This window comes from Mesoplodon mirus (assembly GCF_964341445.2).
Source record: "Mesoplodon mirus genome assembly, chromosome: 19".
NCBI lineage: Eukaryota > Metazoa > Chordata > Mammalia > Artiodactyla > Ziphiidae > Mesoplodon > Mesoplodon mirus.
In genome coordinates this window covers 57589175-57617128 of record NC_138995.1, presented here as the reverse complement: position 1 = coordinate 57617128, position 27954 = coordinate 57589175, and the positions used below count along the sequence as shown (strand labels likewise).

The following is a 27954-nucleotide window of genomic DNA, read 5'->3' as shown; positions in this document are numbered from 1 at the left end:
TCCCACAGGGAAAGAAGCCATGGCTTTATTTGCACTGTGGGAACGCTATCACGTTCACAGTCCCCTCCCAGGCACGGGGTGAGGGGTGATGGGCGTGGGAATCCCCGCGAGCACCCTGGAGGGGGCATCGTCCCCATCTGTTTCGCGCTTCCCCATCTTTTCCGTGTGGTCCTCCACCAGGGTCAAGCACTAATACGTAGTGAAGGCAGGAAAAGGTGTGTGTGTAGGGGGGTGAGAGTTCCCTTTAGGGGAGGGGAGGGAGGGTTGTAGCACCAAGAGCCCCTCCCCCCACGCCGTCCCTGGAAAGGGGACTAAAATAACATCCTGAGGCCTATCTGGCAGGGGCTCCACTTAAATATGGACTGATGGTGGGCCGAGAGGCTGTGCCCCAGCAGAGTCTAAACTTCGGACCACCAGCTGTGGGAGCCTGAGGCGGGGGGAGCAGGCTGGGCTTTCAATCCAGGGCAGGTGAGTGGAGGACAGAAAGGCCTCAGAGTGGACGCCTTCTGGGAGGAGCAGGGATGGAAGGCGGGGTTTGGTCTGCAGAGGATCCTTCTTAAAGAAAGGGGTGGGGCAGGGACTGGGGGGAGGGGCTGGGGGGCCAGCTGAGGAAGTAGGAGGTTTGTCTCCCCCCGAGCCCCCACTGGTGCCAAGACCTGAGGACACCATGGGGTGGAGGGTCCCCGCCTGGCTGGGCAAGAGGAAGCAGGGCAAGGGGACCCCTGTTAGTCATTTCAACCAAGTGGCCGCTCACTTATGAGGGGTCCTGCTCAGAATCAGGGATCAGACGGGTTAGGCCTGGGTGTGTCTCTGTGTGTTTGAGTGATTCTGTAGGGGCTTTCTCCTGAGAATGTCAGCTCCATGAGGGCATATAGAGGTGTCTGTTTTGCTCTCTGCTGTAATCCCCAGTGCCTAGAAGGAGCCCTGAACATAGTAGGTGCTCAGACAAATATTTGAATGAATGATGCACGGATGGATGCTTCTGTGTGTGTGTGTGTATGTGTGTGTGTGTGTATTAGTGTTGGAATGATGTGCTAAGTGTACGTGAGGGTAGAGGTGTGAAGGGTGGGCAGAGAAGCCTTGCCCCTCCCCTGGTCCCCACTGTTTGGTAGTGGGGGGCAGAGGGACCCCCATCCTTACAGCTGGGAGAGTGGGCAGGCAGGGTGCACGTGGGCTGGGGTGGGGGTGTGCGTGCAGCCATCCGGAGCTGGGGAGCCACAGCAGGGCAAGAGGGAGGAAGGGCCGGCAGGCAGTGGCTGGCTCACTCAGCGGAGCCCTTGTGGCGCCGCTTGGAAGGTGGCACCAGGCGGCGGGGCAGGTTGGTGGGCAGCCCGTGGCCCTCGAGCTTGGCCTCGATGAGGTGGCTGGCCAGGGCGAACTCCTCGTCGTCCAGCATGCCATCTCGGTCAACATCGCTCAGCTTCCAGATGCGGCCCAGCACAGAGTTGGGGAGCTTGGTACCCACCATCCAGGTCTTGGCCTTGGTGCCGCTCAGCTTGCCATCGGACGGCGCCAGGTTGTAGAAGATCTCGTCATATTTGGACTTGTCCTTGGTCACCACCCACTCACTCTCATCATCCGAGCCCTCCTCGCCGTCCTCCAGGGCCTCGTCAGGCCCCCGCTCCACGAAGGGGCCCATGTGGGTGCCCTCGAAAGCGCCCCCCTGCACGCCCACATCTGTGCTTTCCAGCTCCTCCTGCCGGAGCAGGGGCATGAGCTTGGCAATGTCGTGGGTCAGCATCTCATCCAGCGCCTCTAGCAGCTTTGGCTTCAACGAATGGAACTTGGTGAAGTCGTGGGCCATCAGCAGCTCCTGTGGGGAGGGGGACACAGAGAAGTCAGGGGGCACCATCCCGAAGCCCCCCAGCCCCGTGCTGGCTCCGGGACACTTGGGCAGCTCTTGACAGAGAGGTGCAGAAGTATTTGATTATCTGAACACCCCAATCCGCTTGGGTACCCACCACTCAGAAGAGACTTGGGCAGCAAGGTCCCACAGTGTCCCCCACCCCACCCAGTGCCAGGCATGACCCCAGAATCCCTGGACAGTAGGGAGAGCAGGGGCCTTTCACCAGCTGGTAGAGAAGGATTTCAACATTTTGACATCAGCCACGGCTTTACCAGAGTGCACCCGTCAGCCCTCAGTCCTGCACACCCTCTACGGCACCCCAGCTGCCCAGTCAGCATCCCCACCATTATGCAAGTTGAGAAAATGCAATTCCTGCCAGCCTGCTGGCTCTGTTACCCCACCACACAGAAAGGGCTAAGTGGCTTGCTCCATATTTGGAGGTTAGGTTTGGGATGGACAGGTCATCAGGAGATCCTGGGACTACTCCCCACCCCCGGGGCAAGAAGTCATCTGGTGCTAGAGCCACTGCAGGGCTGGGTTTGTGGTCACGCTGCTTCTCACACGTGCAGCTGTTAAAGCGATTGCACCAGAAGGGTTGCAGCAAAGACCGATCCATATCGCAGCACCACATTAATTTCCAGAGCCAAGGCAGAGAGCTCTACTGATGATGACCATAAAAGACGGGGGTGTGATTAATGGTGATGAGTAGGGAGGACTCCAGGGCCAGGCTGCCCAGGTTCCAGCCCAGCTCTGCCACTTGGGAGCTGTGTGTCCTCAGTCAAGTGACTTGACCTCTCTGGTTTCCCTGTCAGTTCCCAGATTTGTAAAACAGGTTGAGAACTAGCACTCCCCTCACTGGGAGGTGGGAAAGGCTCAATGAATTCATCTGGATGAAGTGCTCAATAAATGTCAGCGTAATATTCACAGCTGCTCTTTATCTAGCCCAGCGGCTCTCAACCAGGGATGATGGTGTCCCCCAGGGGGCAGTGGGCAATATCTGGAGACATTTTTGATTGTCACAACTCGGGGGTGCTACTGGCATCTAGTGAATAGAGGCCAGAGATGCTGCTAAACAGCCTGCAATGCACAGGACACCCCCTACAAGGAAGAATTATCTGGCCCCAAATGTCAGGAGTGTGGAGGCTGAGAAACCTTGATTCGGCCCAAACTCTGTGCCAGACACTGTCTAAGGAAGTCGCGAACACTAGCCAGTTAAGCATCCAAGGTAGATACTATCAGAATGCCAATTTTCCAGTTGAAGAAACTGAGGCTCAGAAAAGTTAAGTGACTTGACCAGGTTCACAGAGCTAGTCAGTGACCAACGCGAAATTCATTCTATTATAATTCTTCGGTATTGGACTAGAAATATCTAAGACCTAAAGGTCACAGGCTTCCAGTATCAGCCTAACACAACCTCAAAACAGAGCCTGGGCTAGGGGCACTAGTCCTCGCCTCCATGCCTGAGCCTGGACCTCTGTCCCCACATCCATTGGTCACTCCTGCCCTGCCCACCTCCTGTGGCTCTTCATTTACCCCAGGCTGCCACACCCAGACTCAGTGCTTTCCCCGACACTGGTTAATCCTAGGCCTGGACATGTGAGGAGCCTCCGGTTATCCCCCAATATCCATCTTCCTTTCTTCCTCGGTATGGAATCCCTGAATGTTACCTGGGCATCTGGCCACCTAGAGAAAAGACTACATTTCCCAGCTTCCCTTGCAGCAGCTGTGGCCATGTGACTAAGTTCTAGCCAACTGGATGTCAGTACAAGTTGCACATGCAACTCTAGAATTGCCCTGTTCAATACAGTAGCCACATGTGGTTATTTAAATTTAAATTAGTTAAAATTAAAAACAAAAATTTCAGTTTTAATGTGGCTAGTGGCTACCACATTGGACAGCACGGCATAGAAAGTCACCATAGAAAGTACTATTGGACAGCACTGTTCTAGTAAGTGTTCTTAAAGAGAGAGACTGTACCATTAGCTTCCCCTCCCACCCCGCTCCTCCCCCTCTTCTTGCTGGCTGGAATGCAGACACAATGGCTGGAGTTTCCACAGCCATTTTGTACCATGAGGGGGTTCTTGGGACTGGAGGCCAGACTTGGAGGAAAATTAAGACAGAAGGAGACTGGGTCCCTGGCTCTGTAAAGCACCAAACCAGCCCTGGACCATATTCCAGGACATTTATGAAGGAGAGAAATAAACTTCTAACCTAACTAAGCCACAGTTGCTTTGGGTTTGCTGTTCACTCCCTTAATTCACAAAACCACGCTCCCACAGAATCATTTGCGGGAAGTGCTTTCAGGAATCTGCCATCCATCCCTCTAGTTTTCAAGGTCCCATCCCGGAGCCCATGGAAGCCAACCTTCCCATCACATCACCCCTGCTGCCTTGCTCCTGGGTGGCCTCCCACCTGCATCTTCTGGCAGTCCGGGAAGTCACCAGGAGATATGTGATGCTCCAGTTGAATCTTGGCAAAGATGACAGGCAACTTGAGGATCAGCTGCTTCTTCTTGTTCTCCTTCCCAAACACGGAGGGCATCTCCTTCTTCAGGTAGCTGATGATGTAGGTGTGAACCTGTGGGGAGGAGAGTTCTCACCTGAGCCTGCCTCACAGTCACCCGCTGCCTCACAGTCACCCGTGGGGCTCGTTAAAACATGGGTTGCCCGGAGTTTCTGATTCACTAGGTCTGGGGTGGGGCCTGAGAATGTGCATTTCTAACAATTACAGGTGAGCTGCTGCTGCCGTGGGTACAAGGGCTTCCCATCTCTTCTAGGTACTCTCAGCCCCTCCCATGGCATAAACCTCCCTCCATGTCCACTGCCAAATCTACATACCAGCCCTGGCCTCTCCCTGGAGCTCAAGACTCAGAGCTGATTGCCTTGTCAACATTCCTGGACAGCTCCGTCTTAGGACGCCCGCAATAGAATTCAGGTCCAGCCCCCAGAGCTGTGCCACTCTCAGCTGTGCCCATCTCGGGAGACAAACGGCACCTCCACTTCTCCCTACCCAGTGGAGCCCAGAAATCTGGAAATCATTCCTGATTTGATTCTCTCTCCTCACTGGCCACATCTATTTCATCAGCGAGCCCCTTTAACTCCTAAATCTCTCTTCTACTTTTCCATTTCTCTGCACCTCAGTTGCTGTACCCCCAATCCCAGCAGTCCCATCATTTGCCTGGGGGGACACACCAGTCACCCTACTGGACTCCTGGCTTTCCCTCTGGCCCCTCCAGCCCCTCCAATCCTTTCCCCATGAAGTAGCAGCTGGAGGGTCGTTTTTGTTTTGTTTTGTTTTGTTTTGCTTTTTTTTTTAATTAAAAAAAATTAATTCAGTCAATCTGACTTTTTTTTTTAAGAAGGATATTAATTTATTTATTTTTGCTGTGTCGGGTCTTTGTTTCTGTGTGAGGGCTTTCTCTAGTTGCGGCGAGCGGGGGCCACTACTCTTCATCGCGATGCGGGGGCCTCTCACTATCGCGGCCTCTCTTGTTGCGGGGCACAGGCTCCAGACACGCAGGCTCAGTAGTTTTGGCTCACGGGCCTAGTTGCTCCGCGGCACGTGGGATCCTCCCAGACCAGGGCTCAAACCTGTGTCCCCTGCACTGGCAGGCAGATTCTCAACCACTGCACCACCAGGGAAGCCCTGTTTTGCTTTTTTAAGGAACAAGTGCTGGCACCATGAGACACTGCTACTATGTATCAATTTGCTTCTTATCCAAGTGCAAAATTCCTCCCACAGCTGACAAGGCCCTACTTCAGCAATTCTCAAAGCGTGGCCCAGGGGTCCCCGAGACCCTTTCAGGGATTTGCAGACTCAAAACTATTTTCATAAGAATATTAAGGTGCTGTGTGTCTTTTTAACTCTCATTTCCTCCCCAGCAGACAGTCGAGTTTTTAAAGGCTAAAAGATATTGCAATTGACTGCAGAAACAGATGCGCAAATCCAGATGTCTCCTCTGAAGCCAGACATTAAGGAGATTTGCAAACATGTAAAACAGGGCCACTGTCCTCCCTAAGTTGGGTTTTTTTGGGGGTTTGGAAAACAGTTAATCTTCATACAACATCTGTTACTTAGGTTAACAGGTAGTAGATTTTTTCTTGCTATTTTAAATGATCTTACAATGTTAATTATTATCATTATCTGTTCATTAGTATACATCCACATGATCAAAATGTATAGGTAACATTTATAATAAATGTTACTTATTAATAAGGATATAAGTATTGTTTGGGAATTCCCTGGTGGTCCAGTGGTTAGGACTCTGTGCTCTCACTGCTGAGGGCAAAGGTTTGATCCCTGGTCGGGGAACTAAGATCTCGCAAGCCACGCGGCACAGGTGAAAAAAATAATTATATAAGTATTGTTGGTTAATTAATATTATGAGAGAAATAAATATGAAACGTTTTCTCAGTATTAACTTACTTTTTTTTTTTTTTTTTGGATGTAACGCGAGGCTTGTGGGATCTTAGTTCCCCGATAAGGGACTGAACCCAGGCCATGGCAGTGAAAGTGCTGAGTCCTAGTCACTGGACCGCTAGGGAATACCCTCAGTTTTAACTTCTAATATGGTTAATACAGAAAGATTTAATCCGTGTACATACAAACTCTTTGGGGGCCTCAATAATTTTTAAGAGTGTAATGAGAGGCTGAGACTGCTCTACACGACTTGGCCGCTTCATGCAAGTTTATCTCCCTCCATCTGCTCCAGCTTCCTCACCTGCCATCCTTTTTTTATCAGCATGCCAACCACTTTCCTACCTCAGGGCCTTTGCACGTGCTACTCCCCGCCTGGAACTCTGCCTTAGTCTCCCAACAACTGGCTCCTTCAGCTTCTTTTTTTTTTATGGTACATGGGCCTGTCACTGTTGTGGCCTCTCCCGTTGCGGAGCACAGTCCCTGGACGCGCAGGCTCAGTAGCCATGGCTCACGGGCCCAGCCGCTCCGCGGCGTGTGGGATCCTCCCAGACTGGGGCACGAACCCGTGTCCCCTGAATCGGCAGGCAGACTCTCAACCACTGCGCCACCAGGGAAGCCCCTTCAGCTTCCTTTTGATGTCACCTCCTCACAGAGGCCATCCTATGGGAAGCAGGTGCCGCAAGCACCATCATCCAATTCCTTTCTACCTTTACTTTTATTGTTTCATTCACAGCACTTATCACAATTCACCATTATTTCATTTATCTGTTAGTTTACTTATTCTGTCTCCTTCCATCAGAATGTGAGCTTCAGGAGGGCTGGGACCTTGTCTGTTCCCTCTGTCCACAGCGCCGGCACAGTGTGCAGAGAAAAGACTCAAGAAATATTTGTGGAATAAACCAATGAACTTGAGAACCTTTGAGCCACGATCTCATAAGTTATCAAAAAGCAAACAAGGAGGGGCTTCCCTGGTAGTCCAGGGGCTGAGACTCTGCACTCCCAATGCAGGGTGCCCGGGTTCAATCCCTGGTCAGCGAACTAGATCCTACATGCTGCAACTAAAAGATCCCCTGTGCCGCAACTGAAGATCCTGCACGCTGCAATGAAGATCCCTCACGCTGCAACTAAGACCCGCCGCAGCCAAATAAATAAATATTTTTATTAAAAAAAGCAAACAAGGAGAGGAAAAAAAATGAGCATTCATATGTCCTATTTTTAATAGGAAGCTCAATAATTAAATGGATAGGCTTAAATAAAAATAGAGGGCTTCCCTGGTGGCGCAGTGGTTGAGAGTCCGCCTGCCGATGCAGGGGACACGGGTTCGTGCCCTGGTCCAGGAAGATCCCACGTGCCGCGGAGTGTCTAGGCCCATGAGCCATGGCCACTGAGCCTGCGCGTCCGGAGCCTGTGCTCCGCAACGGGAGAGGCCACAACAGTGAGAGAGGCCTGCGTACCACAAAAAAAAAAAAAAAAAAAAAAAAAAAAAAAAAAAAAAGAATATATCTCGAAAAAGACACAAGAAACTACCCACGGGGGTTGCCTGCAGGGAAGAGAACCTGAGAGCCATTGGGGTCAGAAGTGGGAGGGGGCACGTTTGACAGAACATGAGTGCCTTCCCATGAGATGGTCTTAAATGTTCAATTAAAAGCACTTGTTAAAAAGTCCTTTTAGGGCTTCCCTGGTGGTGCAGTGGTTGAGAATCTGCCTGCTAATGCAGGGGACATGGGTTTGAGCCCTGGCCTGGGAAGATCCCACATGCCGCGGAGCAACTAGGCCCGTGAGCTACAACTACTGAGCTTGTGCGTCTGGAGCCTGTGCTCCACAACAAGAGAGGCCGTGATAGTGAGAGGCCCGCACACCGCGATGAAGAGTGGCCCCCGCTTGCTGCAACTAGAGAAAGCCGTCACACAGAAACGAAGACCCAACACAGCCAAAAGTAATTAAATAATTTTTTTTAAAAAAGTAACAAATGTTCAAGTACAATTGGTGTCTTAAAAAAAAAAAGATACTATGCTATCTCTCAAATAATAGGTATTGAATAAAATTAAATTAATAAAAAAAAGCACTCATTAAAAAGTCCTTTTAATGAAGAACCTAGAGGCAGGACAGGAATAAAGACGCAAATGTAAAGATGTAGGACTTGAGGACACAGGGAGGGGGAAAGGGTAAGCTGGGATGAAGTGAGAGAGTGGCATGGACATATATACACTACCAAATGTAAAATAGAGAGCGAGTGGGAAGCAGCCGCATAGCATAGGGAGATCAGCTCGGTGCTTTGTGACCACCTAGAGGGGTGGGATAGGGAGGGTAGGAGGGAGACGAAAGAAGGATGAGATATGGGGATATATGTATATGTATAGTTGATTCACTTTGTTATAAAGCAGAAACTAACACACCATTGTAAAGCAATTATACTCCAATGAAGATGTTAAAAAAAAAGTCCTTTTAATGAGTCATAGGTTTAGAATGCTAAACATTTTGGTGGCATCTTGGCTGGCTCTGAATCCTCATCTCCCATCTCCACCACCCTGGGCTCCTTGTTCAAGCATGTCCCGGCCTCAGGGCCTTTGCGCTTGCTGTTCCCTCTGCCTGGGTATGGTCTCCCCCAGATCTCCACTCTGCTCACCGCTTCCCCTCCTTCAGGCCTCTGCTCAAACATCGCCTCCTCTAGGAGACCTTCCCCAATGACCCTAAAATAGCCTCTCACCAGTCTCTCTGCTTCATTTTTCTTCATAATCCTTATTACATACAATATAATATTAGAAATTAATTTGTTTAACATCCACTTCCCAATTAAAAAGCAATTCTACAAGAAAAGAAACTTTATCTGGTTTTGTTCCCTGTTCTATCCCCAGGACCTAGAACAGTGCAGGAGCACATTGTAGGCGCTCAATAATTGGTTGTTGAATTAATGCTATCGAGTCACCTCAGCGAGCTCGGTATGAAGGTTCACGGCACCTTTAGAATCAGAACCTCCCAAGACCTTGGCCTCAAGTGTCACATCACAGTGAAATCGCCCCTTCTAGCAGCAGCTACCACTTCAACCAAAGGGCAGAGCCAGAGGACTCATCCACATCCACATCAGACACTGGGACAGACAGGGAAACTGAGGCACAGAGGGGTAGTTACCAAGAGTGCGGAAAGGCCTTGTACTGTTGGGGAGAGCATATGGGGAGGTAAACGGTGTGTGCTGCTGTTTGGTGGCTGGACCAAGTGTGGCAGAATCACACGTGAGGGATGAGCGGGTGACACGGGGCAGGGGGGAAGCAACAAGGCTTGGTCATTGTAGACCCTGTGTCTTGATTGGTACTGGGGAGCCATAGATGGATTTGCAGGAGGAAGGGGAAGGAGTGGTCTGCAGGTCTGAGGAGGCCAATCAGGGCAGGGGTGTGGCCAGGCCGGTGGGTGGGGCCTGCGAGAGCGGGCCAATGGGGAGAGGGGGCGGGGCCTAAGGGCGGCTCCTCGGGAACCCAGAAGACAGGAGGAGGCCAGGCACTAATGGCTTTTCCAGAGAGGAAGCCGTGGAAGGTGCCAGGAAGAGATAACGTGGGTGGGCGGGGTAGGCCGGGTAGGCCGGGGCGCGGGTCCCGGACTCCGGGGTTTGTCTGGGTTTCCGGAGCCACCTCCTGCGTGGCGGGGGCACCAGGTGTCCGGCCCCACCCCACCCCTGGGTCTCACGGACCCTGGGCTCCCCCTCCCGCTGCTGTCTGCTTCCCCGAGGGACCTAGGGGACCGGGGTCCGTAGGGGAAGAGGGTGACCCAGGGGGAGACTGAGGGAGGGAGGGGGGACTGAGAGAGGGAGAATGGAGAAAGACAGAAAAGAGAATGAATGAGGGAAGAGAAGAGGAAGAGAGAGGGGGAGAGAGAAACTGAGAAAGAGGTAGAAATGAGATGTAGAGAGAGACACACACACAGAGAGACAGAAAGACGGACGGAGACAGTCCAGGGCCTGGGCAGAGGACGAGAGAAAGGTGGATTCTGGAGCCCTCAGGAGCCGACCACACTGGGCGGCTCCCTCCCAAGGAGGATTCCTGGGGTGGGGGTGGGGCTCTGACTCACCCCCTCTCTGCAGCTCCTTAAACCAACACCTCAGGCTCCTCCATCCCCCATAACCTTCCAGGCCTCCCTGCCTGCCCAGCTTCCTGCCCCACCTCCACCCTGGCAGGCAGCCTCCCCTGTGAATGTTCCAGTCGTCCTCCAAAACGCTCTTAAACCAGTGTTCTGCCCTCCCAGTCCCGGAGGCCCTGTCTTGATCCAGGCTCCTCCTGTTCCTCAATCCCCAGCCTCCTCCCTGGTCTGGGAGCCGAGTCTCACTGCCCTTGAATCCACCCTCCAGAAGGCAGCTAGAGTCTGACCCGGTCCCTCCCCTGCTCTGAATCCTTCCATGGCTCCCCAGTGCCCTCAGGACAAAGCACAAGCTCCAGGCCACAGCCCTGGGTGATCTCTCACCCACCCCACCCCACCCCTGACCCTAGCCTCAGATTCAGTTACTCCCACTGTCTACACTGGCTTCAGCACTGACATTTTTTCCTCTTCCTTGAACTGGCCATGTTCTCATCTCCAGTCCCCACACTTGCTGGTCCTGCTTTCTAGAATCTCTTCCCCTCTTTGTCCTCCTCATCCTCCAGTTTGCAGCTCAGATGCCCTCTCCTCCAAGAAGCCCTCCTGGATTTCCGCTGGGCTCCCCAGTCTCAGCCCTGACCATGTTGGATGGTCACTGTCTGGGGATGGGGTGGTCTTCTCCCCTGGACTGCCTTGGTCACTGCTGTGTTCCCAGCACCACCCAGCACAGGGCCAGGCACAGCAGGAGAACTTTCTCAGATTAGAGAACTTAACTAATCAGAGAGTTGATGCCAGGGACCAGCAGTCAAGTAGAGGAGGATCAGAGGAAAGGCAAAGAGCTGCCGCTACCTCCCCAGCCCCGGTTACTGCTCAGCCAGCCCCCCACTACTGCTCACCCGCACCAGCCGGGCCCTCTTCACCAGATCATTGAGCTTGCGCAGTGCGGCGTGGCGCGGCAGGCCCTGGATGTCGCGGAAGAGGTCCTGCTCCTCCAGCTCGAAGAGGCGCCGGTTGTCAGGTACCAGGAGGGGCTGGGACCAGAAGGAACCGATGTAGACGCGCAGCACCTCGGGTGTGCCCACCACCTTGCCCAGCGCCCACATGAGCGCCCCGTAGACGCGCATCAGCTGCTGCGTCTCCACCATGTCAGCCTTGTTGAGCACCACGCGGATCTTGTCCTCGTGGCCTCGCAGGGCGCCGATGGCCTCCGAGAACTCGTCTGAGATCTCCAGCTTGTGAGCATCGAAGAGCAGGATGATGAGGTCCACGCGCTCGGCGAACCAGCGCAGCACTGCCGGGAAGTCGTAGCCTAGGGGGAGGGGGTGGTACAGGGGCGCCGGGGGCAGAGGTCAGCGCCCGAGCCTCCAGCCACTGGGATGCAGCCATTCCTTTGGACTCAAGTTAGACTGTACCGGATGTTCAGGTTGTTAACCTTCGAAATTTTTGTCTATGAGAAACAGCTGAGGCCCCAAGAGCGCCCCACAGTTCTGTCTCCACAGCCCTCAGAATTTCCCCCATCACCCTGGCCCCCGTCTCTCAGGCCATCTGACTACAGGGGACAATCACCCCCTCCCCTTTTTTATTCATTCTTTAGGCAGATATTAGCAGCGGGCATTGGTCCAGTTATTGAAACACTGAAGTGTTCCTAATAGACTCGCTGTGCTTCTATGGACAACCCACCCCCACCCCCCGCAAGGCCCCCGAGTGCCTCCATCACCCCAGCCCCTCCCCAGGATCTGTCAGATCTCCCCACCATCCAGCAACTAAAGATTTCACTCGGGCCCTGGTTATGCTCTTGCCATAGCAGATGTTAAATATTTTAAATTTATTAACAACATTTACTGAGTCTTCTGTGTGCCAGGCCCTGTCCTGGGCACTGGGGGTCCCACAGAGAACACTCAGACAAGGTCCTTGCCTTTGTGGGGCACCCATCCCAACAGCTGGCTCCTGGGTCCATTCATTCATTCCTTTCACCTTTCATTTCCTCACTCACTCATTCATTCACGCTGTTTGCTTTTTTTGCTGGTTCGCTCATTCATTCAGCAACAAGTGACGCTTGGGAGAGAAGAGAGGAGCAGTTGAGACCCCCCGACTTGGCAGTTGGGAAGACCCGCGTTTGAATCCTGGCTCCGCCCCCATCAGCTAGGTGACCTCAAGCAAGCAGGTAACCTCTCTGAACCCGTTTCCTCCTCAGTAAAATGGAAATCATCATAGGACCTACCTCCTAGAACTGTGTGAAGATTAAAAGAATACACATGAGGGGACTTCCCTGGTGGCCCAGTGGTTAAGACTCCTTGCTTCCAATGCAGGGGGCGCGGGTTCGATCCCTGGTGGGGGAACTAAGATCCCACATGCCGCATGGCCAAATAAATAAATAAAATTAAAAAAAAATTTTTTTAAGTAATACACATGAGCTAAGATATATAAAGAGCTTAAACAGTGCCTGACACTGAACTATACACTTAAAATGAGTGAGCTTTAGGCATGTAAATTATACCACAATAAAACCCTTATAAAAAAAAAAAGGTGCTAGGCGCATGGCAAGCACTCAACAAACATTCCTCATGATGCCTGCAAGGCGCCGTTGGGGGGTCTTCCAGGAGCCACCCCCAGGGCCGCCTGCTCTGTGCTGGGGACACAGTGTGGCTCAGGCAGCCCCAGGTCTGTCCTTACTGGGCTCACAGTCCAGAGTGGTCAGGCTGGGATGCAGCAGCCCAGAGGGGAGCACCTGACCCAGGCTGGGTGGTCAGGGAGGGCTTCCAGGAGGAGGGAACAGAGTGGCAACCTGGGGGATGAGGAGTTAACTGGCAGAACAGGGAGCCATCGCTGATGCACCCGAAGTCACCTCATGCCCTTCCCGATTCAACTTATTGAATCTTCCAAATGACCCCAGGAGACAGGCACTCTTATGACCCCCATTTTCCAAAAGGGGAAACTGAGGAACAGAGAGGTTAAGGGATTTACTCCAGATACGCAGGTAGGAAGCAACAGAGCAGCAGCCCCGTGGGCCTCCACGCTCTGCTGGGGAGCTGGTGCCAGGCCAATCCTGCATGGGAGGAAGCAGGCTCCTGCAGCCACTGGGGACTGGATGGGATGGGGTGGGCGTGGGTGACACTGTTTTCGGGGAGAAAGGGCCAGGTCACCAGAGGGACAGCAGCTGGGGCCCCTCCTCCCTCCCCAATGTCTACAGAAACACACACAGTGGCCCGGCTTTGGAAAGTGTGTCTCATGCAGGGAGGGACGGAGGGAGGGAGGTTGAGTCAGCGCGGGAACGGGAGACGTGGCAGAGAGGCACCCGGGGGCGCACCACGACAGCCTCGCAGAGGAAAAGCAGTCATCATGGGCACTTCCACAGCACCTAGTGTGTGCCACATACTGCTCTAAGTGCTTCACACATTTTGACGTTTAAATTGAACCCTCAGGGCAACCTATGAGGCTGATACTATCACGTTCCCGTTTTACAGATGAGAAAACTGAGGCATGGAGAGGTTAAGTGGCTCAGCCAAGGTCCCACAGTTTAGGAGCAGAGGCCAGATCTGAACCCCGCCAGAAGGCTCCACTATGCTACAATCACACACGTGTGGCCTCCACAGATATTCCAGGCAGAGGCCACATGCTCCACCAGTGTACACACACGTGCACACACACACTCGTGCACTCAGGAGCGTACACCTGGACACCATCAGAGCCGCACACTACAAGATGCAGACTCCCAAACACACCCCCGCTCACAATCTGGAACCTACACAGATATCCGTGGTCACGCAATTGCAAAGACGTTGTGAGACCCACACAAAGTAACAGCAGCAGGCACACACAAGCCCGTGCACACTCGCACACGCACCAAACTAGAGACACAATCATATATAGTTACACAAAAGACACACTCATGCACATACACGTACACCCCCCCTCACTGTACACACAAGGGCACAACTGTATACAGAGATGCAATCCAATGCGGTCACACCCAATCCAACAAAATCCCCTCAGTCCTTCCTACACGGTCACACACAGGTACAATCCCAAGCAGAGCCCTGACATCTCAGAGTCACACCCACAATGACACACTTTCCCAGACACGCACTACACGATCCACGCAGTCACAGCAAAGTTCCCTTGCCCGACATGCTCACACACACGTTTCACAACCACAAATGGAGACACCACCAGTCACTGTCACACACAGTCCCACAAAGCCCCCCGGAGTCCCTCAGAGCCGCACACAAAGTCACACCCTGCCACAATCGCGGGCACAAACTCCCAGACACTCACACATACGCACACACACACATCCTTACAGACAGACGGATGGACTCTCCTCTTCCCCTACCTCTGCTGAAAGGGAAGGAGACCCTGTTCTCTGCTCTTCCCCACTTCCTTTGGGCTCCCACCCTGCACCCCTGCCCTGGCTTGGAGGCCTCCCTCCCTTCCGACTCTCCCAGGCCCACGCCCCAAGCTCCCCCACCCCATTGCTTCTGCAGCTGCCTCCTGCCTCTCTTCCGGGGAACAGGCGCCTCCTGGGCAGCGGCCAGGGGCCAGGGACTCCCGTAACTGTCCGCGCCCTCCCCCCGAGGCCCAGCCTCCTTGCCTCCCTGCAGTGGCCTCCCACTCCCCTCTGCCCCACACTGCAGCCTCCTTTGCCCCAGTTTCTGGCCTCCGAGGCCTTGCGGGACAGGGGTGGAAGGGGACAGAAGTGCTGGGTGGAATGAGGGTGGGGGCCGGGCTCCCTCGAGGCCCCGCTGGAATTCACCCCCTCCCCTCCGCGCTCCCCCTGCACAGCTGTTTATAAATTCCAGGCCGCCCTTGGCCCCCGCCCAGATTCCCCTTCCCAGGTCCTCCTCGGCCCCATCTGTGGCCCAGACACAGAGCCAAGAGCTCACACGGGCCAAGGGCCTGCCTGCCTGGCTCAGCCTCCTCGCTGGGTCTCCTGTCTCTCTGTATCGCTGCCTCGCCCTCTGAATCTCTGTCCATCTTTGACTTTGTGTATCTCTCTGTCTCCCTTGATCTCTCCCCCTCCATCTTTCAGACCCACCCAGATATGCAGCTGCAGCCCGTTTGCACGTGTTCACCCACACGCCTCCCCCACCCTTCAACGTGTGCCAACATGGAGGAATCACAGCCTTCCACCAGCTCCCTTCTGCTACCCCACCAGCGCAGGGCCGGTGGACACAGGCCCAAGTCCTAGCAGAGACCCTGGGACCCTCCCGGCTCAGACCTAAGAGTCCAGGCCCCCAGCCCCTCCCCCCTCAGACCCAGAGATCCGGGCCTCACTCACCGCGGCTCACTCTCTGTTTGGCCCCCGACAGGATGCCTGGGGTGTCGATGATACTAATGCTCTCCAGGACCTGATTGGGGAGCTGGGCGCACATGAACCTGGGGTAGAGGGAAGGTCAGGGGTCAGTGCAGGGAGGGGCGGGAGGAGAGGACACATAAGAAGGGAACCCAGGACTGCACCGAGGAGAATCAGGTTCAGGGAAGGGAAGAATCTTGAAAGAGAAAAGGAAGATCAGGACAGAGAATAATAACTATAAAAAAAAAAAAATCAGAGCTGATGTTTATTGAGCACTTACTTTGTGCCGGGTGCTGTTCTAAGCACTTTGTAGGTGTTAATTCATCTAGTCCTCACAACAACCCTATGGAGTAAGGACTATGGTTATCCCCATTTTCCAGATGAGGATAGGAGAGAAACAGAGAGGTTAAGTCACTTGCCCAAGGCCACCCAGCTAGACAGCGGTTGAACCCATGCATCCCTGGCTTAACTGCTCCCCTAGAGAAGGCAGGAAGAGGAAGGATCTAGTAGAGAGAAGGGAATTGGGGCTGAAAAGGAGAGAAACAGAGGCAGGGATGGGGCAGGGTTGGGGGCCAGGGACAGGAAGATGCACTCCTGGCTCTTGGCTGCACACCTGTTGAGGAAGGTGTTCCCAAAGGGGTTGAGTTTGCGGAAGGGCTTGTCTGGGTCAACGACGAGGGCGTTGCCAGGCACAGTGCCCTCGGTGTCACCATGCATGACGGCCACGAAGCAGTCGGTGGTGGGCTCGGGCCCCACCCGGGAGCCGGGCACCTCCTGCTCCAGCAGGTACTGGATGAAGCTGGTCTTGCCCGTGCTGTACTGGCCGGCCACCAGCACCATGGGCTTGCCGTCAAAGTCAGCATCCTCCAGGGCTGGTGAATGGAAGGCCCCGAAGCGGTAGTGCTCCTCGAGAGGTAGCAGCTTTTCACGGTACAGCTCCTTGAGGGCTGAGGTCACTGTGCGGATGGCCTCGGGCTGCTGGCCCCGAGCCCCGCCCCGCTTCAGCCAGCTGAACATGGTGGCTGCACACTGCCTGCTGAGCTTGCTGATGGAGATGCACAGGGGGAGAGCTACCTGTGGGAGGAGAGGATGTTGATGGGGGACTGCCTGGAGGAAGAGGTGGAGAAGAAAGGGAGCCAGGAGGTCGAATAGATGGAGAAAGATGGTGGAATGGGTAGGGAAGAGGAGCTTCTTAGAGCACTGTTGGTGGATGGCAGGAGTTGATGGCTGAAGGAGGAAGAAGGTGATTATTCCAGCTGGAGGAAGAGAAAGAGAGTAACAATGGCATGATTGAAGAAGGGGGACTGATGGTGGAAGACCAAGAGATAAACAAAAGGAACGATGCAGAAGCTGATTGGAAAAAGTGTATTCCTTCATCTTTTTCTTTCTCCTCCACCCCTCCCATTATTTTGCACATTTTCACTGAAATCACACCATGTGTCAAGAGCTATGGATGCAGAAATACTCCAGAGACCAGCCGCCCCCACAGTCAGAGCCTCCAGTGAGGAGAGAACCTGGGCACCAAGCAGTCAATGATGCTTGGGAAATGCCGGGCAAGTGGACTTGTAGGCACCAGAGGGGGACGTGGTGAGCCAACCACAGGATTGGGAAAGTTCTGGCTGGGCTGACTTTTGAGCTGCTCCCTAAAGAGTGGGGATGACAAGGGCATTTAGGCAGAGAGGATGGGGGTGGGTATCATGACCTGGAGCTGTGGAATGGATGGACAGAGTGGCTGGACACATGGGCACAAGGATGAGAAACGAGTCTGAACTACAGCCTGGGTCCCCCAGATCATGATGGGGCTTGGGCATTCACAAGAATAGTAACATTTATGATCACTGCATGCCAGACACTGCTCTAACTCATTTAATCTTCACAAAAACCTTGTCAGGTAGGGCTATTATTATCCCCACTTTTCTGACAAGGAAATGTAGGTTCAAGAAGATAACAGTAGCTTGCCCAAGATCACTTTGCTAGAAAGTGCTCAAGCTGGGACTCCAGGAAACCTGACCTCAGAGCCTGCACTCCTATCCTAGGTCTAAGGAGTTAGGGAGAGAAATAATTACCAACCCAACAGCAGTGAGCACTTCCAGCACCCAGACCATGTTCTCTACATTTCCTTACTATCCTTTCATGCTCTGTAGGATCTGTAGTGATGTCCCCTCTTTCATTCCTGATATCAGTCATTTGTGTCTGCTTTTTCTTTTTTTTCCCCTTGATCAGTCTAAGTGGATGTTTATAATTGCACTGATCTTTTCACAGAACCAACTTTTCATCAGATTGGAGTCTCTAAATACCATATTCCACTAAAAGAGAAACTGAGGCTTCTTGGAGAAATGGCTGATTCTGGGGCTGAGGTGGGGAAAGAACAAGTGAGCCTGGGTCAGACAGTGGGGAAGTGCTCAGACAGAGATGGGGCATGTCACAGGGACAGACTCAGCTTGACAGGACTCCCACTGGCCAAAGATGGGACAATTTGAACATCAAAAATAACTGGAAATCAAATATGTTAAAATACATAAAATCATAATGATACTTAAAAAAGAAAAAAGGAAAAGAATTCGGGGAAGGTATGCCAGAGAGGTAAAGGAGAGGCTGGAGCCAGGACCTGGGATGTTGGCAGAGGGAGGGAGCCCTGGGTGGTGTCCTATGCAGGGAGGGACCTGGGGGACATCTTGGGAAGGACGCTTTGGGGGTGACTGGACAGGCGATAGGGTTGGTGAGGTAGGAGAGGAGCTTGTGGGTGGGAGGAGGGACCAGATAGGACAGAGATGGATGAAGGCGGTGGAGGGAGACCCCAAGGAGGGGATCCCCTCTGGCTGAGAGGATGGGGGAGTGGGAGACACTGGAAGGGAGGAGGAGAGTGGGGGACACAGTTACAGACTGGAAGGGGCTGGAGGGAGTGGGGGAGACAGGGAGGTTTCGGAAGGGAGTGGGGAGACCCGGGAGACCGTTACACAGTGACTGGGGTGGGGACTGAGGGTCTTTGGCGAGCAGGGGAATAACTCAGAGCCCAGGCAGACTCGGGGGCTCCGCGGGCGGAGGCTGGGAGGCGATAGCTGCGGTCGGGGGCCACTCACCGATGGGGCGTGCAGGCGGCTGGACCGGGCGGGCGAGCTGGGCGGGGGTCCCGCGGGGATTCAAGGCGCCCGCGGATCGGGGTGTGCTCGCGGTCCAGTCCGGAGCCGTCTGAGCCGGGTGGGGCCGAGAGCGGGGAGGAGGGACGGGAGGGGCGGGACAAGGCGCCCTCGCCCCACCGCCCCCCCTGAAACCGGGCGCCGGGCCTCTGGCGCCCCCCGGTGGGGAGTAGCAGGGCGCCTTTGCGAGATGGGTGAGTGCGCGGGCTCCCGGTCCCGGGTTCAAACTCCATCCCTGTCTCCCTTCCTAAGATGGGAATAGTAATAATAAAACAAGAACACCAATAATAATAATAATTTATTATCAGTTATAATAATTTTAAAACTTAAACGAGTTCATGAAGCTCCTCTGCTCACAACACTCCTTGGTTCTTCTCTCACTCCACGTAGAAGCCAAAGCCCTCAGAGTGGCCCACAAGACCCTGAACGATCTGCGGGCTCCCTTTGCCCTCAGCTCCTTCTCTCTCCGCCTCACTCACTCAGCTTCAGCCACACTGGCCTCTTCGCTGTTCCTCATACAACCTTCCAACTTCAGGGCCTTTGCACTTCTTGTTCCTCCATCTGGAATGCTGTCTCCCCCAGGGATCCAAGTGGCTTCCTCTTTCCCCTCCTTCAGGTCTCCACCCAAATGTCACCTCCTCTGAGAAGCCCTCCCTGATCTCCCACGATTTATCCATTATCGCTGCTTTATTCTTCTCTGCCGTCTTTATCACCACTCTACATATTTTACATTTCTCTGCTTCAGCGACGGTCTCCCTCACGAGAACATGAGCTCCATGAGAGCAGGAATTTTAGACTGTCACCAAGAGAAATCGCTAATGTTCTCACACTTCGGTTGTTTTGGAATTTCTAGGGATTGTTTACTCATCAGTGATTAGACCCACAGCCAATCGTGCGCTGATACACCAGCCCCTATTACCATGTCACAAACTTGTGGATTAAAAAAAAAATTTTTTTTTTTTTATTTGGCCGTGCGGCATGCAGGATCTTAGTCCCCCAACCAGGGATCGAACCGGGGCCCCCTGCAGTGGAAGCGTGGAGTCTTAACCACTGGACCACCAGGAAAGTACCAGACTTGTGGATTTAAAAATATATACTGATGGGACTTCCCTGGTGGCGCAGTGGTTAGGAATATGCCTTCAGGGACTTCCCTGGTGGAGTGATAGTTAAGAATCCACCTGCCAATGCAGGGGACACGGGTTCGAGCCCTGGTCTGGGAAGATCCCACATGCCGCAGAGCAACTCAGCCCCTGCGCCACAACTGCTGAGCCTGCACTCTAGCGCCCATGAGCCACAACTACTGAAGCCCGCACGCCACAACTACTGAAGCCCGCGTGCCACAACTACGGAAGCCCGTGCACCTAGAGCCTGTGCTCCTCAACAAAGAGTAGTCCCCTGATCACTGCAACTAGAGAAAGCCCACGAGCAGCAATGAAGACCCAACGCAGCCCCAAATAAATAAATAAATAAATAAATAAATAAAAATAAACTAAAAAAAAAGAAGATGGAGAAGGCAGCCAGTGAGCTTGTAGTTTGGACACTGTCAATCTTGGGTTCCAATCCTGCTCTGTGTCCAGGTGATCTGGGCCCTGAGGTAGCCATTCCTGGCCTCTTTTTCCAGATGGCTCAGCTGTAGAAAAGGGACCCCCCAGATGCCCACTCTGCTGCTTCTAGCGTCTAAGAACAAGTATCTAAGAAGTTTGGTCCCAGGACTTCCCTGGCGGTCCAGTGGTTAAGACTTCACCTTCCAGTGTAAAGGGTGTGGGCTGGATCCCTGATGGGGGAGCTAAGTCCCACACTGCTTTGCGGCCAAAAAACCAAAACATAAAACAGAAGCAATATTGTAACAAATTCAATAAAGACTTTAAAAGTGGTCCACATGGAAAAAAAATTAAAAAGAAGTTTGGTCCCAAGGACTAACCGTAGGAGTTGAGATCAGTTTTGATCTCCTGCCCAGGGGCCCGGGAGGGGGAGCGTCTCTGGCTCCTGCACAGCCGGCCAAGGCCTTGCTGTTATATACACCCCTCCCCACAAGCTGGATGTGCATAGGGGAAGGTGGCAGGTTCCCAGCCAGACCGGGCTTGCAGCCCAGTCTGACACTTACTGCATCCCTCGGGGCCTCGGTTTCCTCACCTGCGAGGTGGGACTATCAATTCCCACACGGGGGCTTCTGTGAGCATCAAGTAAGATAGATACCTCAGGTGAAGGGCTCGGAGCAGTGCCTTGGTAAGTGTTCTGAAAACGTTAGTCATCGTGTTCCTCTGCTTGGGCTGCATGCAGCCAGCCTTCCAGAACTGAGGCCGTGAGCAGGTGGAAATCACTGGCAAACTTCTTTACGCGGCCAGGCCACATGAGGTCTTCCGGGAGCTTGCAGGGGATTAGAGGATGTTAAGAACTGCCATTCTCCTTCAGTGCTTTATTACGTACGCGGGGAAGTAGGTCTAGAGCTAGGAAGGGGGGCGGTCCCTCTCCTGGAGATCCCATGTATATGCTCCTCCCCCTCAAACACCCCCAGGGGCCTGAAGAGGAACCGGGAGCATCACCCTAGTTCAGCCGCCGTCACTCCCAATGGCTATGGCAGTCGCCTCCTCGCCATGTCGGTTCCCCACACGGCCGCCAGAGGGCGCCTGGGAAACCTAAAACAGCTCAGCTCTCTGCTCGGAACCCTCCTGGGGCTCCCGCCTCACGGTCACAGCAGTCATAACCGTGGGGCTCAAGATCCTTCAGGATAGGCCCCGTTTGTTCTCTCTGACCTTACCTCTTGTCTGCACCCCCTTCTTCCCTAGGTTCCAGTCACAGGGCCTCTCCTCGCTGTTTAACATTTCCACCCACGCTCCTGCCTTAGGGCCTTTGCACTGCCTGTTCTCACTGCCTTGGGTGCTCTCTCTCTAGATCTCCCCGTGGTTCCCTCCCTTATTTCATGCAGCTCTCTGCTCAAATGTCACCTCCTCAAGGAAGTCTTCCGCTCCCACCTGATTCTGAGGGCCGTCATGTGCAGTTGGGCAGGTTGTTCACTGCACAAAGCACTCGCTTGTATGAAGGGGGCTGGACTCCAGGTCACATGCTGCTCTCCAAACTCTAGGAGAAAGGGGTGCTGTTTTCTAGTTCACACAAAGGGGTTCTAGGGACTAGCAGCTGCTTTGTCCACTCCTTCACTCTGTCATGGATTGAGTTGTGGCTCCCCAAAAGATACGTCAGTGTCCTAACCCCTAGTGAATCCAGTGTGAATGTGATCTTACTTGGAAATAGGGTCTTTGCAGATGGAATCAAGTTAAGATGAGCTCATCCTGGAGTAGGATAGGCTCGAATCCAATATGGCTGGTGTCCTTATAAGACACACTGATGTACAGGGAAGATGGCCTGGAAGGAGAGACTGGAGTGATGCGGACACGAACCAAGGAACACCTGGGAGGGCCAGAGACTGGAAAAGATAAGGAAGGAGCGATCCTCCCCTAGAGTCTCTAGAGGGACTGTGGCCCTGCTCACACTTTGAGACTTCTAGCCTCCGGAACTGAGAGAATAAATTTTTCTTTTAAGCCACCCACCCAGTTGGTGGTACTTGGTTATGCCAGCCATGGGAAACTAACACACCCTGCTTGATTTTCCCCACATCTCTGACACTGTACACGTTTACAGTCAATCCTCACTGTGAGCAGGTGCCCTATCTGTGAATGAGTCCACTTGTTAAAATGTATCTGTGATGCCACAAACTCGCAGCACTTCCACGGACATGCGCAGAGCGGCAAAAATGTTGAGTCGCTAAGGCGGCGCCCTTGTACTGGAAATGAAGTATCCTTTTGGGGGTCTATTTAGTGCCATGTGTCTCACATTTTTGTGCTTTTGTTGATTTCACTGTTTTTTCTTTTTTTTCTTTTTTTAATTTTTGGCTGTGTTGGGTCTTCCTTGCTGCGTGCGGGCTTTCTCTAGCTGTGGCGAGCCGGGGCTACTCTTCCTTGCAGTGCACGGGCTTATTGCCATGGCTTCTCTTGTTGCGGAGCACGGGCTCTAGAGCGCAGGCTCAGCAGTTGTGGTGCACGGGCTTAGTCGCTCCGCGGCATGTGGGATCTTACCGAACCCGTGTGCCCTGCATTGGCAGGTGGATTCTTAACCACTGCGCCACCAGGTAAGTCCTGATTTCTCTGTTTTAAATGGCCCCCAGGTGTAGTACTTTGTGCAGTCTCAAGCGCTTAAGCACCAGAAGGCTGGGATGTGCCTCACGGAGAAAACACGGGTTAGAGAAGTTTCACTCAGGCACGAGTTATAGTGCCATTGGCCGTGAGTTCAATGTTAATGAATCAGCACTATACCTTAAGTGAGGTGTCTTTAAACAGAAACACACACAAAACAAGGCGATGTCTTGACGGCTTGACAAAAACGTGACCAGAGACTGGCAGGAAGCTAACCCTATATTTCCCCCCAGGAGTGATGGTTCAGTATTTGCTAATTCCGCGTTCCCGGAAACCACAGAACCTTACCAGGAATGATACGAATCGCCTGCGTTTGGTTGAACTTTTTCACTGTCTGCCTTCTCCACCACCAAGTTGACCCTCCCAGGACAGGCACTTGTCTTGTTCAGCTGCACCCCTGTGCCTGGAACAGGGCCTGGCACCCAGTAGGGGCTCACATATGTATGTGGACTAAGTCCTCGCAATCCCCCTCTCCACCCACCTGTCGTCCCTATCCCCGGACTCCAAACAAGTCCCCGGAGACCCGAAAGCAAAGGGGGCCGGGGGGGGGGGCGTCAGTACAGTTTTAAAAAAAAGGATCGATTTTTAATTTACAAGAGTTCTAAATGTACAGAATTCTCCTTTTAAAAAATCGTTATACACAATAAATACAGTACAAAAAAATTTATCTTACAGTACTAGTTTTGTCTCCAAGATTTCGAAATCTGGCGTGGGTGGCTGGCGGCAGGAAGAACAGAGGGAAGACTGGCTGGGGAGGGGGTGGGAGGAAGACCCCGGTTTCCTGTTTTGGAGGTGCTCGGATTTCAGTCGAGGGACTGGAGGCTTCACAATCTCTCGTTCTCATTCGAGCGCACACAGAGGGACATAGGACACGGAGCGGGACGCACACACATGGATGGGACACAGCAGCCCTTGGGCACAGCGCTCCCAGCTGGGGGTCCCGGCATGCAGGCTCACGCCGCCCCTCCCGTGCGTTTCCTTTCTCGGCCTGTGGGGGGCGGTGGGGAGAGGCTGAGCGCAGCTCGCAAGGACCCTGCCGGCTCTGAGCGCCCTCCACGCAGGGATCCGTGAAGCCACATGGACAGGCCCGGTACCCGGAGACGCGTGAGCAGTGGGGACAGCCAGGAAGCCCTCATTCCTGGCAAAAGCGCACGTGTCCCCCGGTGGGGGGGCGGAGTGTGCAGGAAATGGGAAGAAATGGGAAACGACACACCAGGATTACCCCCTCCTTTGGCAGGGGGACAGTTTACATTACAGCCCCTCCCCGAAATCCACGACCCCCACCCAACAGCCCGGCTGAAGCAGGAGGTGGGGGACGAGGCCTTTGTGACTCAAATAACTTAGGCAAGAAAAACTCAAGGGGTCCCCGGCTCGTGTCCCCCAGGAGGCTGAGGTCGGACGCCCGGCTGCCCCCCTCCCCCCTCCCCGCGGCGTCCCTGCGGAGCGAGGGGACAGGGAAGGGAAGACCAGCCCGGTGTTATCTGTTCAACGTCCTGGCGCCGAGGCCACCGTTGTGACTGGAGGGCGGGTAGGCCTCCGGCCTGTGCAGGGGCGTCGGGGAGGCAGGCGTGACCGCCGCCGGGGCGGCGTGTGGGTACGGGGGAGCGGGCGTCCGGCCGGGGGCCTGTTGGAGGTTCAGGATGCTGTCGATGGCGCTCTGGAGGTGTTCCGTGAGCGTGTCGTCCTGCGGGCTGTCGCTGGAGAAGCTGGCCTGGTCCACGTCGGGCGACTCAGACTTGCGCCGCTTGGCCGGGGGCAGCGGGGGCGCCTCCCAGCCGGGCTCCCGGCTGCCGCTGCCCTGCCCGGCGCCGGCCGCGGGTTCGGCCGGGGCGCCCTTCAGCATGCGCTGGTACAGCTCGTCCTCCACCGCCGCCAGCTCGCGGATGAGCCCGCTGGTGGCCTCGTCCACTTTGGTGGACAGCGGGGCTGGGCTGCCACCCCGGGCTCTGCCCGCCGCCGCCCCCTCGACCGCCCCGCCGCCCGGGGCCTCCACGTTCTCGCGGTAGGTCTTGCGGAGGGGCAGGCGGGGACAATGGGGGGCCGGCGGCGGCGGCTTGCGGTCGGCGGTGGCCGGCGGCGGCGGGTGGTCCACTGTGCCGTTCATCTGGCCGGTGGCGGGGGGCGGTGGCGGGGGCCGGGGCGGGGGCTCGGCCGCCTTGAGGGCGGCAGGGGGTGGCGGCGGGGTCTGGTGCACCGGGTCCAGGGCTGTGTTGTGGACGACCTTGCTGAGTCCGGCTTCCTGTTTGATCTTGAGCTTGAGGCCGATGCGGCTCCGGGCCTCATAGGTCTTGATGGGCGGGCGGTTACGGGAGGGCATTGGGCCGTCCTCGTCGGCGTCCAGGGAGGAGGCAGCGGAGGACAAGGAGGACGAGGACAGGGAGGAGGAGGACGCCCGGGCCCAGCTCACGGAAGGGGAGCCGCCCGCCCCACCGTGCCGGATCACCAGCTTGGTGGGCAGGTGCAGAGGGGGTTGGGTCGGGGCCCCAGACGCTGAGGACGGTGATGGGCCGTGGCTGGGGAGCCGGTGTCCCTCGGAAGAGGCGGCGAGGGGGAGGCCGAGAGAGCGCGAGGAAGACACATATTCATCTGCAGGAGAAGGGGGCCAAGAAAACCCAGGGAGTTAGGGAAAGCACGAGGCGCCTGCAGAGCTGAGAGGAGCCGGCGTACACTGAGCGCCTACTACCTGCCAGGCCCGGGGCTAAGCCCTTGACTCATCAAGTCCTGAGGACATACTGCTAGGTAGGACCCTTTCCCCAGTTCCCAAGTTCCCCCAATGTGCAAGCACAGGTCAGCACCGGAGAGGGGACGCCCCCTTAACTTCTGCAACCCAGGCACCTTGCTTGCTTCACCCCAGTCCTGGCTCTGCTCCCCTGCTTTTCTATCCCCCGGGGGGTGGCAGAATGTTCCCTCCATCCAGGCCAGGATCGAGGAGGTGAAATGGACACACGGTGATGGAGGAGGAGGGAGATGAGCTCAGCTTTCTGTGGTTTCAGAGCCGGGAGCACTCGGCAGGAAGGTGGGGCTCGGGCGCCGCCCAGTGGTGGGGTGAGGTAAGGCCACGCACCCTGCTCCCGCCCCAAGTCTAATTCGGCGGCTCTGGCACCGGGCACTACGGGGGTAGGAGTGGGGGACTCCGCCTCTCTCCCCTCTCACCAGGCTTCTCCTTCGCCAGCTGCTTGTCCAAGGCCAGCGTGGTCTTTTCCTCCTGAATGAACATTCGGTCGATCATTACCATCTCCGCTGAGGGACTCACCCTCTGAGGGGGGAGAGAAGAGATGGGCAAGTGAAGAGGTGAGGTGGGGGAGGCGACGCGAGCGACCGGCATGGATGGGAACACATTCCAAACTGTCCTTGTGATCCCACCCAGCCCCCCTCCCTCCTTCTTGCCCAGAGGGGGTGAGGGGAAAGGGCAGGGTCCCCCGGGGAAGAAGGTGACGGCCACCCTACCCGGGACTCCTCCAAGAGCAGGAGGCGGTATTTATTGAGCATGGCCTGGGTGCGTTTCAGCAGCTGCGTGGAGACCGTCTCAAACTCCTCGTCCACTGTGGAGGAAGAGAAGGGGTCCAGAGGCCCAGATGTTGGGGACCTAGGGACCCGCAGATGCACACGGAGCTGGGCGCATCCTGACCCACAGTCAAGGGCGCGTGCAGAGTTGCAGTAGCATCTGCTCCTCGGCACCCTCTTCAGTCCTCGCCACCCGCCTCCACACGCCGGGGGCGGGGGACGGGACAGGGTGGGGAGAGTCCCAGGGGAGGCCTCACCTTTGTGGTAGTCGTTGGGGGAGGGGAGGGCACCCTGGTAGACGTGGTAGGGCAGGAGGCGATGCAGGGCGTCCTCAAAGGAGGGGAAGGCCGTCTTGTAGTCAGGGTGCAGGACGGAGCCCTGATGTTTGTGCAAATGCTCCAGGAAGCTGGTGGTTGGGGAGGACACCACACACACACACACACACACACACACACACACAGAGCTGGTGGTGAGGCCAGGAGACAGCAGATAGATCCTGGACCCTGAGCCCCAGGCCACAAGACAGAAAACGACGAGACAGGGAAAGGAACCCTGGGGGAGTATGTGTTAACGGGTGCTGAATGTGCCTGTTCTGCCTCAGTGCATCTCTGGGGACAACCAAAGGCAGTAGGTGCTATCATTGTGCCCATTTTACAGATGAGGAAACTGGGGTCCACAAAGGTGAAGTCCCTGACCCAAAGCACCTACAGCGAGGATGAGGCAGTGCTGGGAGTCAGAGGCCAGAGCTTGACACTCAGCCTCCATGCAATACCGTCTCCTGCCACCTGGGGTCAGCATGTCCCCGCTCTGCCTCTGACCCAGATTAAGATCCTGTTCTCTCAATGGGCTGTTTTCTAGCCCAGCACGTAAACATTATGTACGAATGTACATCATACACCAGACATAATGTCCCACCAGACATGCTTGGCTGTACCCTGTGCTCTAGACCAGCAGCCCCCGCACACCACGGGGGCAGGACCTGGTCTGGCTGGTGTTTCCAGAATCGAGCACAGGACTGGGCACTGTATGAGGACACGACCAACACTCTTGGTGGAAGGAGAGCGGAAGAGAGGGACAGGACGCAGGCAAGCCGCCCATCCACCCAAACATCGGATCAGCCACGCACCAGTCTGATTACCATCCATCCATCTATTCACCCAGGCCCCCATTCAGCCTTCCACCCGCCCAAACGCTCATCACCCATCACCCTGTTATCACTACTATTCCCACCCCACTTTCTAGAGGGGGAAGCTGAGGGTCTTCAGGGAAATGGCACTGCCCAAACCACAGGGCTAATGAGAGGTGGAGGGACAGCACGGGGTGGGAAGGCACAAGGACCGGGCACTGAACTCACCAGGCTTCTTTGCTGGGCTGAAGGGTAGGTGGTTTCTTCAGGCTGCTCAACTTGCTCTCATACTGTGGGGTGGGGGGGCGGGGGTGGGAAGAGGCCAATGAGACGTACTGCGACGGAGGAGCCTTCCCTTGGCAGCCTGACCCTCTCTACCC

At 55.0% G+C, this 27954-nt stretch overlaps 2 protein-coding genes across 11 annotated transcripts in view; both read right to left on the bottom strand.

The window, feature by feature from the left end:
* Positions 1-9: 9 nt before the first annotated feature.
* Positions 10-18821, bottom strand: EHD2 (EH domain containing 2). The gene is made up of 6 exons (XM_082608054.1): positions 18701-18821; positions 16234-16694; positions 15606-15703; positions 11224-11636; positions 4259-4423; positions 10-1813 (listed from the first exon to the last, which is right to left on the bottom strand). The coding sequence occupies exons 2-6, from the start codon at positions 16635-16637 to the stop codon at positions 1262-1264; spliced, it is 1632 nt and encodes a 543-aa protein (XP_082464180.1). The 5' UTR covers positions 16638-16694; positions 18701-18821; the 3' UTR covers positions 10-1261.
* A 4681-nt stretch (positions 18822-23502) lies between these two features.
* The window catches only part of BICRA (BRD4 interacting chromatin remodeling complex associated protein), a 76517-nt gene continuing 72065 nt past the window's right edge, over positions 23503-27954 (bottom strand). For all 10 annotated transcript variants that reach the window (XM_082605710.1, XM_082605719.1, XM_082605718.1 and 7 more), the window contains 5 exons: positions 27803-27864; positions 26706-26854; positions 26392-26486; positions 26098-26200; positions 23503-25530 (listed from right to left, as the gene is read on the bottom strand). In XM_082605710.1, the coding sequence (XP_082461836.1) occupies positions 24422-25530; positions 26098-26200; positions 26392-26486; positions 26706-26854; positions 27803-27864 (1518 nt within the window). In that variant the 3' untranslated portion in view covers positions 23503-24421. The remainder of the gene's footprint in view (positions 25531-26097; positions 26201-26391; positions 26487-26705; positions 26855-27802; positions 27865-27954) is intronic.

What these genes read in the sequence shown, in the direction of transcription:
- EHD2 (XM_082608054.1), bottom strand. Translation starts at nt 16,637, where the DNA reads ATGTTCAGCTGGCTGAAGCGGGGCGGGGCTCGGGGCCAGCAGCCCGAG. An exon ending in GGGAACACCTTCCTCAACAG is followed by an intron (nt 15,704 to 16,233) that starts GTGTGCAGCCAA and finishes CCTCTACCCCAG; the next exon opens with GTTCATGTGCGCCCAGCTCC. An exon ending in CGGACTGCCAGAAGATGCAG is followed by an intron (nt 1,814 to 4,258) that starts GTGGGAGGCCAC and finishes CCCTCCCCACAG; the next exon opens with GAGCTGCTGATGGCCCACGA.